The sequence below is a fragment of the Rhinoraja longicauda genome, chromosome 14 (assembly GCF_053455715.1).
Source record: "Rhinoraja longicauda isolate Sanriku21f chromosome 14, sRhiLon1.1, whole genome shotgun sequence".
Taxonomy (NCBI): Eukaryota; Metazoa; Chordata; class Chondrichthyes; order Rajiformes; family Arhynchobatidae; genus Rhinoraja; species Rhinoraja longicauda.
The window spans coordinates 9,958,212-9,975,843 of NC_135966.1; the positions used below are offsets into that span (position 1 = coordinate 9,958,212).

The following is a 17,632-nucleotide window of genomic DNA, read 5'->3' on the forward strand; positions in this document are numbered from 1 at the left end:
AGCACTTTGTGTCTTTTCTTTTGTCAACCAGCACCTGCAGTTCCTTGACTCGCCTCCACCTTCGCGACCGACGTCCCTCCACAACCTGCTGCGCCTCGACCTAAACTGGTCAACCTGCGTGGCGATTGGCCGGAACCTAGAGGTCCCGCCCTCCACTGAGGAAACAGCGCGTCGCCGATTGGCTGAGGTCGCTGCCCGTCGAGGGCGGGACGCCAGCCTCTGTGCGGCTATTGGTCGGAACCGTGAGGTCCCGCCCACCACCGCGTCGCCGGTTGGCTGCCGCCGCCGTCAGTAGGAGGCGGGACGCCAGCCTCTGTGCGGCTATTGGCTGGAACCCTGAGGTCCCGCCCACCACCGCGTCGCCGGTTGGCTGTCGTCGCCGTCAGTAGGAGGCGGGACGACCAGAGGATCTCGGTGATTGGTCGGAACTGTGAGGTCCCGCCTGCTATCCTATCGCTGGTTGGGTGTGGCCGCCGTCAGTCGGAGGCGGGACGCCAGCCTCTGTGCGGCTATTGGTCGGAATCTAGAGGTCCCGCCCACCACACCGTCGCTGGTTGGCTGTCGCTTCAGTCGGAGGCGGGACGGCCGCAGGCAGCCGCGGTCAAGATGGCGGCCGCCGGCTTCAAGCCTTAGACGAGTCTCTGCGGGCGGGTGCAATGGGCGGCCTGGTCCGCGTGAGGCCCGCGGCCTTACTCGCCGCCGCGCTGATCTTCGCAGTGGTGACTGCACATGGTGAGTGGCCGGCCGGGGCCAATTAGAGCGGGGAGCACAGCCATTGCCTGTGCAGGCCGAGCGCTCCCGACCCATTGAATGAAGGACTGCAAAACATGGACAGGCTTACCCCCTTCTACCTCCCCCCATTCCCGACCCTCCCCCCCATTCCGACCCGACCCTCCCCCCCCCCCCCTTCCCTTCCCGACCCGACCCGACCCTCCCCCCTTCCCGACCCGACCCTCCCCCCCTTCCCTCCCCTCCCCTCCCCCCCTTCCCGACCCGACCCTCCCCCCCCTTCCCGACCCGACCCTCCCCCCCTTCCCGACCCGACCCTCCCCCCCCTTCCCGACCCGACCCTCCCCCCCCTTCCCGACCCGACCCTCCCCCCCCCCCTTCCCGACCCGACCCTCCCCCCCCCCCTTCCCGACCCGACCCTCCCCCCCCCCCTTCCCGACCCTCCCCCCCCCCCTTCCCGACCCTCCCCCCCCTTCCCGACCCTCCCCCCCCCTTCCCGACCCTCCCCCCCCTTCCCGACCCTCCCCCCCCTTCCCGACCCTCCCCCCCCCTTCCCGACCCTCCCCCCCCTTCCCGACCCTCCCCCCCCCTTCCCGACCCTCCCCCCCCCTTCCCGACCCTCCCCCCCCCTTCCCGACCCTCCCCCCCCCTTCCCGACCCTCCCCCCCCCTTCCCGACCCTCCCCCCCCCTTCCCGACCCTCCCCCCCCCTTCCCGACCCTCCCCCCCCCTTCCCGACCCTCCCCCCCCCTTCCCGACCCTCCCCCCCCCTTCCCGACCCTCCCCCCCCCTTCCCGACCCTCCCCCCCCCTTCCCGACCCTCCCCCCCTTCCCCGACCCGACCCTCCCCCCCTTCCCGACCCGACCCTCCCCCCCTTCCCGACCCGACCCTCCCCTCTCCCTCCCCCCTTCCCGACACTCCCCCCCTTCCTTCCCCCCTACCTCCCTCCCCCCCTACCTCCCTCCCCCCCTACCTCCCTCCCCCCCTACCTCCCTCCCCCCCTACCTCCCTCCCCCCCTACCTTCCTCCCCCCCTACCTTCCTCCCCCCCTACCTCCCCTCCCCCCCTACCTCCCTCCCCCCCTACCTCCCTCCCCCCCTACCTCCCTCCCCCCCTACCTCCCTCCCCCCCTACCTCCCTCCCCCCCTACCTCCCTCCCTCCCCCCCTACCTCCCTCCCCCCCCCTACCTCCCTCCCCCCCCCCTACCTCCCTCCCCCCCCCCTACCTCCCTCCCCCCCCCCTACCTCCCTCTCCCCTACCTCCCTCCCCCCTCTCCCCTTCCTCCCTCCCCCCTCTCCCCTTCCTATTACCCTCCCACTCTATCACCTATCGCTTTCTAGGCTCTGTATCCACCCATCACTTATATATACTGTGAGATTGCAGCTCTACGAGCTGTCCCACTCATATTTGTGCCACTTGGCCTATCGTTATTTTTTAAATGATTATCTGGTAGTTTAATGCTGCCTTTATTGAGACTAATTTCATTTAATTCCAAAATGTATTTAATTACTTGTCAAAAAAATCCCATGGCTGCTTTTGGTAGATTTGACATGTGTCTCTGAGTCAGTGATTTTCGAGAAACTCAAGCAATATATTATTTAGTTTTGGTTTAGAGATGCAGCATGGTAACAGGCCCTTCAGCCCACCGAGTCTGCGCCGATCAACAATAGTTCTATCCTACACTCTAGGGACAATCTACAGAAGCCAATTAACCTACCAACATGCATATCTTTGGAATGTGGAAGGAAACCAGAGCACCCTGAAAAAACCCACGCAGTCACGGAGAACGTACAAACTCCATACCGACAGCACCCATAGTCTGGATCGAACCCGGGTCTCTGGCATTGTAAGCCAGCAATTCTACTGCTGCTCCACCGTGCCATCATGGGGCTATATTGCTGTAGCCACTGTCTAATATTAACTATAATAAAATATTGATGTATGTGTGATTTAGAAGACAATTTTTAATCAAAGAATCTTTGTTTCCAGCTGACATCCATAGAGATGCTGATGCCTCAAAACAATTATCTGCTGAAAGGAATGAAATAATTTCCAGTGCAATCAGTGATGCTGAACTTGAGGAAACAGGTGAACAGACTAAAGGGGAAATCCAGTTTCCAACGGCAGAAATAGCTGATGCTGTTCTGGGAAGTGCAATTACCTCAAATCAAAAATCTTTACTGTCTCTTATTCAGAATATTAAAAGTGAACACTCCACGTTTGAAGTCAAAGATGGTCCCTGTACTGATGGAAGTGGAGAGAACGGAGAATGCAGTGTCCCAAAGGAAGTAGTGCCTTTCCTCGCACATGCTTCATCCAGTAGTCAGGAGGGAGAGCCACCTGAAAAGAAAGCCACAAATGCTGTGGAACCAACACAGACTGTAAGCGCAGCCGTGGAAGAATCGAATGCTACTGGAACGGCCAAATCACCAAAAGTAACCTGTGAAGAAAGAAATATCACTGGATTAGATCACTTTATCGTACATATCCTTAACAGCTCACAAGTAAGGCAGTTTGGATTTCATTGGATTTGCTGATGGGTCTCTCAGGGGAATGCTTTATGTTGGCCATTGTACATGTAATAGCACCCATGCTATAAGTTTTCTTTGGGGAAATTATTCTTGTAAATTTTAACTCTTACACTCTATCCAGATCCGGTGATTTGTCAAGCCTGGTGATTTGTCAGGTCCAGTGATTTGTCAGATCCGGTGATTTGTCAAGCCTGGTGATTTGTCAGGCCTTGTGATTTCAAGTCAAGTCAAGTCAAATTTATTTGTCACATACACATACTCGATGTGCAGTGAAATGAAAGTGGCAATGCCTGCGGGTTGTGCACAAAAAGAATTACAGTTACAGCATATAAATAAAGTTAATAAGTTACTAAACATAGCACAAAAAGTGTCGACAAAAATTTAGTCTCTGGGGTTATAAAAGTTGACAGTCCTGATGGCCTGTGGGAAGAAGCTCCGTCTCATCCTCTCTGTTTTCACAGCGTGACAGCGGAGGCGTTTGCCTGATCGTAGCATCTGGAACAGTCCGTTACTGGGGTGGCAGGGGTCCCTCATGATCTTGCTTGCTCTGGATCTGCACCTCCTGATGTATAGGTCCTGCAGGGGGACGAGTGTAGTTCCCATGGTGTGTTCTGCCGAACGCACTACTCTCTGCAGGGCCATCCTGTCCTGGGCAGAGCTGTTCCCAAACCAGACTGTAATGTTGCCGGACAGGATGCTCTCTGCAGCCCCAGAGTAGAAGCAATGAAGGATCCTCAGCGACACTGAATTTCCTCAGTTGTCTAAGGTGGTAAAGGCGCTGCTTAGCCTTACCCACCAGTGCGGCAATGTGCGTTGCCCACGTCAGATCCTCTGCGATGCGGACTCCCAAGTATTTGAAACTGCTCACCCTATCCACAATAGACCCATTTATCTCGAGTGGCGTGTACGTCCTTGGATGTTTAGCCCTTCTGAAGTCCACAATCAGCTCCTTTGTTTTAGTGACATTCAAGAGGAGGCGATTGTCCTGACACCGGTGATTTGTCAGGCCCGGTGATTTGTCAGATCCGGTGATTTGTCAGATCCGGTGAAGTCTCTGGCAGATTTTTCTAAACATACAGTATTTGCTGCCAAGCATAGTAATAGAAAGAAAGATCAGATTTTTTAACCGTTTGGCCCCTGCTTAGCCCCTACTAACTACAATATAAGTAAGATTGGAAATCACAGATTTCCTGTCACAATACTCTGGTATAGTTTGTTGAAATTTGATTTTTTTAACATTTTGTTTTATCCTTTGCATACAAAATTAATTTTTTTATTAAGCTTTGATGCCGTTACCCAATGACACACATGAGGTACTGAAGAAGGCTCCGGTCCCCAAACGTCGCCTATCCATTCTCTCCACCGATGCTACCCGGCCCTGCTGAGTTACTCCAGCACTCTGCTTTGCATAGGTCTTATACGTTGTTTCTCTCTCAATGAGGGTTGCTTTCTGGCCACGTCACTGAAGGCCGACACCAAAGCACCGCGCAGATGTTGATCAGTAGCTGGGGACTTGTAGATGAAAGTCATTCAGTGCATTTAAAAAACATTATTGGCAAATGCTTTGAAGAAAATTTCCTTTTAGCCTCTTTGGCTAAGGATGCGTGCCACAGTGCTGCCTAGGTAACGGATGGATTAGCAGTATATTTGTCTAATTTGACGCACAACTGCCCAAATTTCAAGAAACGAAGACTTTATGCTGCCTTGGGAAATTGTACACCAAAATGTTATTCTTTGTGATGGGCTGACTTGCTGGGAATTTAGAATAGTAATTTGTAGATGACCTGATTTGTAGTAAATTAGAATTTTAAAGATGTCTGGTTTATTGGCCCATTGACTTTGAACTTTTACTGCTGAAAGAAATAAAAGAGCAGATTCTACGCTTCAGATTCTGAAGGCCCCTCCAGGTTTGTGATTGCCCCAGATTCACAGCTTTCATGCAGTTTCTTGCTTGAATATTTGAGCTGCTCCCCGCTGTTTAATTAGTGGAAACTGGAGCTGCTGCATTAACAGTCTTCTACTGTTCATTAATCTTGATGAATTGAAATGCAATTTGTTTTTACTAATCTTTGTACTTTTTTGTGGAATCACTTCCTAAATTAAGTGAGGAATTTTATTAAACAGAGAAAATCTGTTGGTGGTGAATTGTATATTGCAGAAGATGTGTGTGTGTGTGTGTGTGTATTTTCTGTGTGTGTGTGTAATATATATACATATTCACATATATATAAATAAATAAATGCGCACACACACACACACACACACATATGTGAGTATATATACACACACAGAGACGCACACACTTATTTCGCTTTGACTTCATGCCCAATGACGTTTTAATCTTGCCTGTTTAGTCAGGGTAGATGACTTGATACCACATGTCTTTTTTTCCCCAGAGGGAGAAAAAGCAAATCTTCCAGTGTTTTATGCTTTGCAAATTCTTAGGAGTTTTATATTACACAGAAGGATCCTAAAAATGCTTCAAAAAAAGTTTATCAGCAAATGCTTAGAAGTCTTCTTAATAAAACTCCATGATGTTTCCTCCTTAATTATAAAGATTGAAATATATTAAGTACAGAGTGATGCTGAGATACACATACATGTGTGACAGGACCTCATAGTTTCTCTACTGTGGATGTGCTAACGTAGCATGTTGAAATTTATGACTGCGTCAATTTTCTCAGACTATTTGAAGTTTTACTGCCATGTCAGAATCTTAAAATCAGTTTTCACAAGCTAGCGATGTTTCACATTGTGTCAAAAACTAATTAAAGAGTAAGGCAATGACGAAACACAGCCTTTTTAACCCTGAGATTAATGGCATCAACCAGTGAGGTACTGAGTAACATGGAATAAAAATAATATTCAGACAATTTATCTTAGCACGGATAGCTGATTGATCACAGCCCACAAGAAGGGCACTCAGGATAGTAAGAGCGAACAATGACTTGTGCTGGAAAATTGAACATCCCTCTGCACTTGCAATGGCAGAACTTAAGCAGTTGTGGTATCCTCTGCAGCTCGATAGCCTTATTGCACTGCTATAATAACATGTCAGCTTTGTCTACCAGGGAACCCCCTCGTCTGAGGTCATCTGTTACCAGCCGTGATTTGTCCGACCCCTTCGTTTTTTCCTCCACTCCTCCCTGCAATCATTCTGAAGGAGGGTCCTGACCCAAAACATCACCTATCCATTTTCTCCAGAGATGCTGCCTGACACACTGAGTTACTCCAGCACTTTATGTCTGTCTTCATGGGATGTTACCAGGAGACGAGGGCTTGTGTTATTAGGAAGGACTGAATCAGCTGCGACTTTTTTTCCTGGCGTAAGGGGTGACCTTAGAGAGGTTTATAAAATTATGAGGGTTAGAAATGATAGCCTTTGCCCCTTGGCGGAAGAGTCCAGAGCAAGAGGGCTTAGTTTTCAAGTGAGAAGGGAAGATTTGAAGGAGGCTCAAGGGGCAATTTCTTCACGCAGAGGGTGGTGCATATATGAAATGAACGGTGGATGTGGGTACAATAAAGCCTTTTAAAGACATTTAGACAGGTATCTGTTGAGAACCTGGGGAACATGGACGGGACTAGCTCAGCTATAAACCCTGCTCAGTGTGCCCGTTTCCTTGCTGTGTGACTACATTGCAAATATTTTCAGTTTCGGTTGGATAACTTAATGACTATGGTTTTCATGACAGCACTTATAAATCATTTACATTTGCTTCAGGCACAACTGACATCAGTGCAGGTGTTAGATTCCAATGATGGTGTCCTTAACTGATGTGTAGAATCCTCTCGTACCTTTCTTTCAGTGGTCATACAGCGTGAAAACAGGCTCTTCGACCCAGCTTGCCCACGCCGACCAACATGCCCCATCTACACTAGTCCCACCTGCCTGCGCTTGGCCCATATCCTACCTATGTACCTACCCAAATGTTTTGTAAACGTGAAGATAGACACAAAATGCTGGAGGAATGGGTGACCTTTCGGGTCGAGACCACTCAGTCTGAAGAAGGGTCTTAACCCAAAACGTCACCCATTCTTTCTCTCCAGAGATGCAGCCCGTCCCACCGAATTACACCAGCATTTTGTGTCAATCTTCGATGTAAACCAGTATCTGTAGTTCCTTCCTATACATTTTTTAAACACTCTGTGTCTATGACTACAATCTCCTCCCCTTTCTCCCACGTACCATTTTGAGCAGAGAATATGGACATTAGGACAAGCTTCCATTCATGCTGGATTATTTATGGAATGCCCAGTAATGCTTTTTTGCCTGCGATTAGCTGGTTGGGCAGGGAACCGTGAAGGCAAGATGGGGGTTCTTCAATTGTCACATCACTCCCTATGGACAATGGCAACTTAAAACAACCTTAGAAATCAATTGTACAATTAAAATGTTGTATAAAATGCTGATTTATTTCCACCAGCTATAAAATTATCCCTTTAAGTGGATCCGATAGATACAATCTTTCCTTATAGAAAGACACAAAAAGCTGGAGTAACCCAGCAAGTCAGGCAGCATCTCTGGAGGAAAGAATAGATGACTTTTCAAGTCGAAACTCTTCTTCAGACTCTGAAATCCCAAAACGTCACCTACTCCTCCAGAGATGCTGCCTGACATGCTGAGTTACTCCAGCATTTTATATCTATCTTTGGTCTAAACCAACATCTGTAATTCCTTCCTACACAATCTTTCCTTGTGCTAGGGTATACATTATGAAGAGAGATATAGCTAGAGAACGGATTTGTTTGTAAATGAAATAGTGTGTAAATGTACCACTTATTTTTATAGCCCAGTAAATATTTATCTTCAAATGGCCCCTGAAGATATACATATGTTAAAACAGAATGTTATCTTTTAAAGCAGAATGTTTACTGTTTCTAATTGGTCTGATGATGCATTTTATCTGAGATTATGTGTATGTAATTCCAGGACCTCATGGAATATCTGAGTGCCAACGGCAGTGACTGCTCTGTGGTCCTATTCTACACACCATGGTGTCGATTCTCTGCAGACCTTGGTCCACATTTCAACGCATTACCGCGTGCTTTTCCGTCGCTACAGTTTCTGGCTCTGGATGCATCTCAACACAGCAGGTATCTACGACACACGTAACATTGGGGATGGGTACAATTTTGCACAACGATTTAAATAATCATATTTCTTTTGTTCGGCAATGTATTTCATACACTTTAGCATTCTAGAGGAAACAAGTCACTGATTTATTTTTTTTGTTGATTGAATGCAGAACCAGACTCGGGAACAGCTTTTAGACTTTAGAGATACAGCACAGAAACACGTCCTTCGGCCCACCAAAGTCCGCGCTGACCAGCGATCACCCCGTACACTAGCACTATCCTATATTGTTAATATGAAGAGTGGAATGGCTTCCATTATTGGAAAACTTCCAAGATGTCTCTCAAATGTTTTAGTCTGATATAGAACAAAATTCTCTTGAGCATGTTTTCCTGAAATGTTTTGAGTTTCTATTCTGCATTCTCAAAACCATTAAAGATGGCTTTCTGGAAGCAATGTGCAGATGTGCAGGCAGGGATAGATAGATTCTTGATTAGTACAGGTGTCAGAGTTTATGGAGAGAAGGCAGGAGAATGGGGTTAGGAGGGAGAGATAGATCAGCCATGATTGAATGGCAGAGTAGACAATGGGCCAAATGGCCTAATTCTACTATCACTTATGATCTTATTTTGTGGGAAAGAAATGCAGTTTAAATCGAAGGTAGACACAAAATGCTGTGGTAACTCAGCGGGACAGGCAGCAAGTGTTTCGACCCGAAACGTCACGCATTCCTTCTCTCCAGAGATGCTGCCTGTCCCGCTGAGTTACTCCAGCATTTTGTGTCCTCTTATGATGTACTAACACATTAGAGCTCAACTATTTTGTGGCAATATGTCAGAAACACCGGTAATACAACAACCGTGCCATGCGGCATGGTGGCGCAGCGGTAGAGTTGCTGCCTTACAGTGGTAGAGACCCAGGTTAGATTTTGAATATGGGTGCTGTCTGTACAGAGTTTGTACGTTCTCCTTGTTTCCGTGTACATTTTCTCAGAGTGCTCGGGTTTCCTCCTACAAGTTTGTAGATTAATTGGCTTCGGTAAAAAAAATTAAATTGTCCCTTGTGTGTGTAGGATAGTGTTAGTGTGCGGGGATCGCTGGTCGGCGTGGACTCATTAGACCAAAGGGCCTGTTTCCACGCTGTATCTCTAAACTAAACTCAACTTGTGATTTCAATCTGAAATGCTAGCACAATAAATCATGTAAAAATGCCACAATGTTTTTTAAATTACAAAATAGCCTAAGTTTGTTGCAACGAGACCTTGGTGTCCTTGTACATCAGTCACTGAAAGTAAGCGTGCAGGTACAGCAGGCAGTGAAGAAAGCTAATAGCATGTTGGTCTTCATAACGAGAGGATTTGAGTACAGGAGCAAATAAGTCCTTCTGCAGTTGTATAGAGCCCTGGTGAGACCACATCTGGAGTATTGTGTGCAGTTTTGGTCTCCTAATTTGAGGAAGGACGTCCTTGCTATTGAGGCAGTGCAGTGTAGGTTCACGAGGTTAATCCCTGGGATGGAGGGACTGTCATATGAGGAAAGATTGGAAAGACTAGGCTTGTATTCACTGGAGTTTAGAAGGATGAGAGGGGATCTTATAGAGACGTATAAAATTATAAAAGGACTAGATAAGCTAGATGCAGGAAAAATGTTCCAAATGTTGGGGGAGTCCAGAACCAGGAGACACAGTCTAAGAATAAAGGGGAGGGCTTTTTAAAACTGATGTGAGAAGAAACTTTTTCACCCAGAGAGTCGTGAATTTGTGGAATTCTCTGCCACAGAAGGCAGTGGAGGCCAATTCACTGGATGAATTTAAAAGGGAGTTAGATAGAGCTCCAGGGGCTAGCGGAATCAAGGGATATGGGGAGAAGGCAGGCACAGGTTACTGATTGTAGATGATCAGCCATGATCACAATGAATGGCGGTGCTGGCTCGAAGGGCCAAATGGCCTCCTCCTGCACCTATTTTCTATGTTTCTATGTTTTGTAACCAAATTATTTGGCTTGAGTTACTCGAGTACTAGATTATTAATGAAAATGATTGGTACATTTGACTTATTCCACAGAAGAAACAATTTTCAAAGTAGAAATTCAAATTGATGTATTTTATATAAATGAATTGCTAAGTATTTGATATTCATTAGCCATATACACATCTTTAATTATTGTGTCTGTCGCTCTTAAGTCTTTCTACCAGGTTTGGGACAGTTGCGGTTCCCAACATCCTCCTGTTTCAAGGTGTCAAGCCAATGGCAAGGTTTAACCATACGGACAGAACAATATCAACGTTGAGAGCATTTATCTTTAATCAAACGGGTTAGTAGTAATTCTGACTCATAGATTATGTGTATATGTTCACTTATAATTTCAATGGAAAATTCTGTACACATAGACAATAGACAATAGACAATAGGTGCAGGAGTAGGCCATTCAGCCCTTCGAGCCAGCACCGCCATTCAATGCGATCATGGCTGATCACTCTCAATCAGTACCCCGTTCCTGCCTTCTCCCCATACCCCCTCACTCCGCTATCCTTAAGAGCTCTATCCAGCTCTCTCTTGAAAGCATCCAACGAACTGGCCTCCACTGCCTTCTGAGGCAGAGAATTCCACACCTTCACCACCCTCTGACTGAAAAAGTTCTTCCTCATCTCCGTTCTAAATGGCCTACCCCTTATTCTCAAACTGTGGCCCCTTGTTCTGGACTCCCCCAACATTGGGAACATGTTATCTGCCTCTAATGTGTCCAATCCCCTAATTATCTTATATGTTTCAATAAGATCCCCCCTCATCCTTCTAAATTCCAGTGTATACAAGCCCAATCGCTCCAGCCTTTCAACATACGACAGTCCCGCCATTCCGGGAATTAACCTAGTGAACCTACGCTGCACGCCCTCCATAGCAAGAATATCCTTCCTCAAATTTGGAGACCAAAACTGCACACAGTACTCCAGGTGCGGTCTCACCAGGGCCCGGTACAACTGTAGAAGGACCTCTTTGCTCCTATACTCAACTCCTCTTGTTACGAAGGCCAACATTCCATTGGCTTTCTTCACTGCCTGCTGAACCTGCATGCTTCCTTTCATTGACTGATGCACTAGGACACCCAGATCTCGTTGAACTCCCCCTCCTCCTAACTTGACACCATTCAGATAATAATCTGCCTTTCTATTCTTACTTCCAAAGTGAATAACCTCACACTTACCTACATTAAACTGCATCTGCCATGTATCCGCCCACTCACACAACCTGTCCAAGTCACCCTGCAGCCTTATTGCATCTTCCTCACAATTCACACTACCCCCCAACTTAGTATCATCTGCAAATTTGCTAATGGTACTTTTAATCCCTTCGTCTAAGTCATTAATGTATATCGTAAATAGCTGGGGTCCCAGCACCGAACCTTGCGGTACCCCACTGGTCACTGCCTGCCATTCCGAAAGGGACCCATTTATCCCCACTCTTTGCTTTCTGTCTGTCAACCAATTTTCTATCCATGTCAGTACCCTACCCCCAATACCATGTGCCCTAATTTTGCCCACTAATCTCCTATGTGGGACCTTGTCGAAGGCTTTCTGAAAGTCGAGTTACACCACATCCACTGACTCTCCCTTGTCAATTTTCCTAGTTACATCCTCAAAAAATTCCAGTAGATTTGTCAAGCATGATTTCCCCTTCGTAAATCCATGCTGACTCGGAATGATCCCGTTACTGCTATCCAAATGCTCAGCAATTTCGTCTTTTATAATTGACTCCAGCATCTTCCCCACCACTGATGTCAGACTAACTGGTCTATAATTACCCGTTTTCTCTCTCCCTCCTTTCTTAAAAAGTGGGATAACATTTGCTATCCTCCAATCCACAGGAACTGATCCTGAATCTATAGAACATTGAAAAATGATCTCCAATGCTTCCACTATTTCTAGAGCCACCTCCTTAAGTACTCTGGGATGCAGACCATCAGGCCCTGGGGATTTATCAGCCTTCAGTCCCATCAGTCTACCCAAAACCATTTCCTAAGGTTTAAAAATTTGGGACATACTTATGTCAAATAATTTTAAGTATTACTTGTGTTGACTCTCACGTGATTTCTAGGCTTAGAAGTCTTTTGGTTTAAAGATCTTTTTGTACAATTGATATTTGTATTTTAAGGATTTTGTAAACTGATTAAAAAAAAAAAGTTTAATTGGAGACAAAATCCATTCCTCTCTCTGTTTCCATACTCCGCTTCGCCTCACCCCTTGTAGTGAGCTGATCTGGTGGGAAAATCTTCTACTCCAAGACCTTTCCCGGCATGTCCAGTGTCAGTCACTCCAACAAGATCATCATAATGTTCAGTGAATGGAAGCTCCTCTGTAGACAACTGATTTTCTAACCCGCCTTATCCCCCTTCCCTTTCTTCCCAGTCATAAAAGTGGTGCATATTTAACACCGTTCCTGTTGGAAAACAATTAAATGGCTTGTAAACTGATCCTTTGTACTTCCTTGGTATTGCCTGTTCGTTCATAGAGTAACACATTGTGGAAACAGGCCCTTCGGCCCAATTTGCCCACACCGACCAACGTGTCCTCATCTGCACTAATCCTACCTGCCTGCGTTTGCCCCATCTCCCATCCAAGCCTGTCCTCTCCATGCGCCTGTCTAATTGTTTCTTAAACGTTGGAACTGGCACTGCCTCAACTACCTCCTCTGGCAGCTTGTTCCATACACCCCTCAGATTCATATCAAATTCATATAATTACTTCTTCCTTAAATTAATTCATGTGTCAAATGTTTCATTCCATTCACCAGTTTCTATAGTAAACTGATAACAGAAAATAGCATAGTACGTCAGGGGAACAAAAAGGAACATTTGGAACATTTTTATCAATAGAGTCATGGAGCATAGAAGGTCATATTGTCATACAGGGTGATAACAGGCCCTGTGGCCCAACTTGCCTGCTCCAGCCAACATTTCCCATCTACACGTTTGGCCCATATCCCTCTAAATCTGTCCTATCCATGTACCTGTCCAAATATTTTTATACATTGTGATAGTACCTGCCTCAATTACCTCCTCTGGCGGGTAGTTCCATATACCTCCCATTCTTTGAGTAAAACAAAAAGTCACCCCTCGGGTACTTATGAAACCTTTCCCCCTCACCTTAAACCTATGTCCTCGCATTCTTGATTCCCCTACTCTGGTAAAAAAAAACTCATTTACACTATTCCTCATGATCTTGAACACCTCTGTAAGATCACCCCCATCCTCTTGCGCTCCAAGGAGTAAAGTCCTAGCCTGCTCAACCTCTCCCTTTTGCTCAGGCCCTTGAGTCCTGGCAACATCCTCGTGAATCTTCTCTGCACCCTTTCCAGCTTAACAACATCTTTTCTATAACAGAGTGACCAAAACTGAACACAATAATGTCTTGTACAACTGTAACATGATCTCCCAACTTCTATGTTCACTGCTCCAACTGATGAAGGCCAATATGCCGAAATCCTTCTTAATTTCTTTAGCCAGATGCTGGTGAATCTGTGGAATTCATTGCCACAGAAGGCTGTGGAGGCCTTGAATGGAGATTTTTAAGGCATAGATAGATTCTTGATTAGTACGGGTGTCAGGGGTTCGGGGGGCAAGGCAGGAGAATGAGGTTAGGAGGGAGAGATAGATCAGCCATGATTGAATGGCGGAGTAGACTTGATGGGCCGAATGGCCTAATTCTGCTCCTATCACTTGTGAGCTTGACCACGGTGTCTACTTATGATGCCACTTTCAGGGAACTATGTAGATACACTCCGACAACCCTCTGCTCTACAACTCAAATAGAAACGTCAATAAATGCTGGATGCTCTGCAAATTTGCTGGTGCACTCCACTTTTTAAAAAAATATGATCTCCTTTTCAGGTATTGAAGCAAATGGCACAGTTGAAGTGATGGAACAGGATCTAAGTGGGCCTCTTCCCAGCGTGGTGGTGAGAGGCATCGACTGGCTGCTTGTTTTCTCTGTGTTGTTTCTCTGTGTGTTTCTAATTTATGGTACAATTCAATCAGACAGTATCAAGTGGTTGATCCCAGGGCAAGAGCATGAGCACCAGGATTGAACTCTAACAGGGAAGTAGTCACAACTTGGAGCACAGAACAGCTACACTGGCGATCTACAGTATTTATCAAAATATTCATAGATGGGTTAGCCTTCTATCGTGATGTTGCTGTTTACGTGGGGATTTATGTAAACATGTGTAATTATGAATAAATGTCGTCTCAACCAGATATTCAGTAGTTTTGTGAATTGTATATTCTGATAGTTATTTCTTGTATTACATGTCGGCTAATTCACCCAAGTACCATTTCCAGAGTGAATAGCAAATGGTAGTTATAAAATCACATAATTCAGACATAAAGCAAAATTAGAACTGCACATTTATGAGCTTGTAGTAAGAAGTATGTTTGAAATGAACACACAAAAAGTGAAGGAAGTAATGAGGCGCTTCATCATAGATTACATTGTAGGGCATCATTTTAGAGCTCAAAGATTCTTAAACTTCCTCAGTGGAGACAATAATAGAAAAATGCAGTGATAGCTGAGAAGGGAAGGGTGACATTGTTGGTGGGGCTGGAGATGCAAGAGACATTGGTCAGTCCACGAGCACCAGAAACTGGGTGAAGAATTTGGAGAACAAAGTGAAAATCTGGAAGGGATGTTTTAATCCAATGTCATCAAAGACCCTTGAGAGCTACCAGTCAGGCACAGCCAGTCAAAAACCAGAGAGAGTGATTGCTGAATATGGGGTCACGCTCAAGCCACTGGTAAAGAGGTGCGGGATTGCCTAGTGTGTGGATTGGCTGATGAGGGAATTGACTTTAGACTTTCGGGATAGGGTGGAAACAGGCACTTTGGCCCACCGACTCCATGCCGACCAGCTATCACCCCATACCCTTGCACTATCCTGCACATTGGCGACAATTTACAAAAGCCAATAAATCTAAACGTCTTTGGAGTCTGGGAGGAAACTGGAGTACCTGGAAAAAACCCACGGCATCTGCAGTCGGGATCAAATCCTGGTCTCTGGCGCTGTAAGGCAGCAACTCTACTGCTGTGCCACCTGACCACCAGAGGGAATTGAGTGAAACTATTTAATACAAAGGACTTTACATTCAATGGAGTGCAAATATGTATAGAATATAAGAACTGAATATACATTGCATTATCATCTTGATGCAGTCATTTTGTTTTGTATTCCTGGCGATAAAGGCCATAAGGTCATAAGTAATAGGAGCAGAATTATTACTGGCCTATCAAGTCTATGCCATTCAATCATGGCTGATCTATCTCTCCTTCCTAACCCCATTCTCCTGCCATCTCCCCATAACCCCTGACACCTGTACTAATCAAGAATCTATCTCTACCTTAAAAATATCCATTGACAATAGATGCAGGAGTAGGCCATTCGGCCCTTCGAGCCAGCACTGCCATTCAATGTGATCATGGCTGATCATTCACCATCAGTACCCCATTCCTGCCTTCTCCCCATACCCCCTGACGGCCTCCACAGCCTTCTGTGGCAAAGAATTCCACAGATTCCCCACTCTCTGACTAAAGAATTTCCTTCTAATCTCCTTTCTAAAGCAAAATCCTTTAATTCTGAGACTAGGACCTCTAGTCCTAGACTCCCACCAGTGGAAACATCCTCTCCACTCTATCCAAGCCTTTCACTATTCAGTAAGTTTCAATGAGGTCCCCTCATTCTTCTAAACTCCAATGAGTTGAGGCCCAGTGTAATCAAACGCTCATCATGTTAATCCACTCATTCCTGGAATCATTCTTGCAAACCTCCTCTGGACCCTCTCCAGAGCCAGCACGTCCTTCCACAGATATGGTGCCCAAAATTGCTCACAATACTCCTGACCAGCGCATTATAGAGCCTCAGCATTACATCCCTGTTTTTGTACTCCAGCCTTCTTGAAATAAATGCTTGCATCGCGTTTGCCTTCTTTACTTCCGATTCGACTTGCAGATTAATTTTTGGGAATCCTGCTCCAGCACTCCCAATTCCGATCGCCCTGCGCGGGGGAGCTGAGATTGCCCCGACGCGGAGGGCCCGACCGCCAGCTACGGGAGCCAAGATCATCCCGTCAACGGAAGGCTTGAGGCGGGAGAACAAAGAAGGGAAGAGAAACAAAAATTTGCCTTCCGTCATCACAGTGAGGAATGCGGAGGAGTCACTGTAGTGGATGTTCATGTTAAAATGGTTTTTTTTATGTTGTTGCTTTTTATTAGTATGACTGTATGGCAAATCAAATTCCTCATATGTTGCAAAACATACTTGACGAATAAAGTATGATTATGATTTGCACCTCCAATTTCTGGATTCTCTCCCCATTTCGAAAATAGTCTACACTTTTATTCCTACTACCAAGATGCATGACAACACACTTCGCTGCACGAGATTCCATCTGCCACTTCTCTACCCACTCTCGCAACCTGCCCAAGTCCTTCTGCAGAGTCCCTGCTTTCTCTACACGACCTGCCCTTCCACCTATTTTCATATCATCTGCAAACTTGGCCGTAAAATACTTTGTGGCTCCATTTCTAATAGCCACATTTGCAGCAACAAGGAAAGTCACATATAAAGCAATAGGTGCATCCAGGTGAGAAGGGATGGATTAGTACAAGGAGGCGGGGGGGGGGGGGGGGGGGGGTGGTGTGGGGAGAAGGGAGATTGTGACAGACTGGGAGGAGATAGTGACAAAGATTGGGAGTGCTTGGTGCTTGCCAGCTTACGGAATAGTGAAAAGTCTGAATAGAGTGGACATGGAGAGGATGTTTCCACTAGTGGGAGAGTGGGACCAGACGTCATGGCCTCGGAATGAAAGGACGCACCTTTAAAAGGGAGACGAGGAATTTCTTTAGTCAGAGGGTAGTGAATCCTGAGCAGGATCGTGACCCGGAAGATCACCTACCCACGTTCCCTTGTGTTTGTAATCCAGCATCTGCAGTTCCTGGTGTCTCCATCTCTCTGTGTCCATTCCATGGCAACTCCAACAGCCTGACCGCGGGAGAAGACATTCTGTCCTTCCATCACAGTGAGGAGGTGACTGGAGGAGACTCACTGTGATGGATGTTTCTTTTGTTTGGTGTTGGTTTATGATTGCATGTGTTATTGCATTTTAATTGATTATTTTTATTGGTCTTATTGTTGAACTGCGGGTAATTTTTCATTTCACTGAACACTTATGTGTATGTGACAAATAAATTGACTATTGACTGTGGACCACTCGGGTGGAAATATGAGATGTTGTTCCTGCAGTTTGCATATAAC

At 46.3% G+C, this 17,632-nt stretch overlaps 1 protein-coding gene across 2 annotated transcripts in view; it reads left to right on the forward strand.

The window, feature by feature from the left end:
- The window catches only part of LOC144600043 (thioredoxin domain-containing protein 15-like), a 36,165-nt gene extending 21,583 nt beyond the window's left edge, over positions 1-14,582 (forward strand). Inside the window, exons 1-5 of one of the 2 annotated variants that reach the window (XM_078411396.1) lie at positions 583-732; positions 2,720-3,234; positions 8,192-8,355; positions 10,516-10,646; positions 14,217-14,582. In XM_078411396.1, the coding sequence (XP_078267522.1) occupies positions 657-732; positions 2,720-3,234; positions 8,192-8,355; positions 10,516-10,646; positions 14,217-14,413 (1,083 nt within the window). In that variant the 5' untranslated portion in view covers positions 583-656 and the 3' untranslated portion in view covers positions 14,414-14,582. Of the gene's footprint in view, positions 1-582; positions 733-2,719; positions 3,235-8,191; positions 8,356-10,515; positions 10,647-14,216 lie in introns of those variants that run through there. The other variant, XM_078411397.1, reaches the window with a different exon arrangement.
- The last annotated feature ends 3,050 nt before the right edge of the window (positions 14,583-17,632 follow it).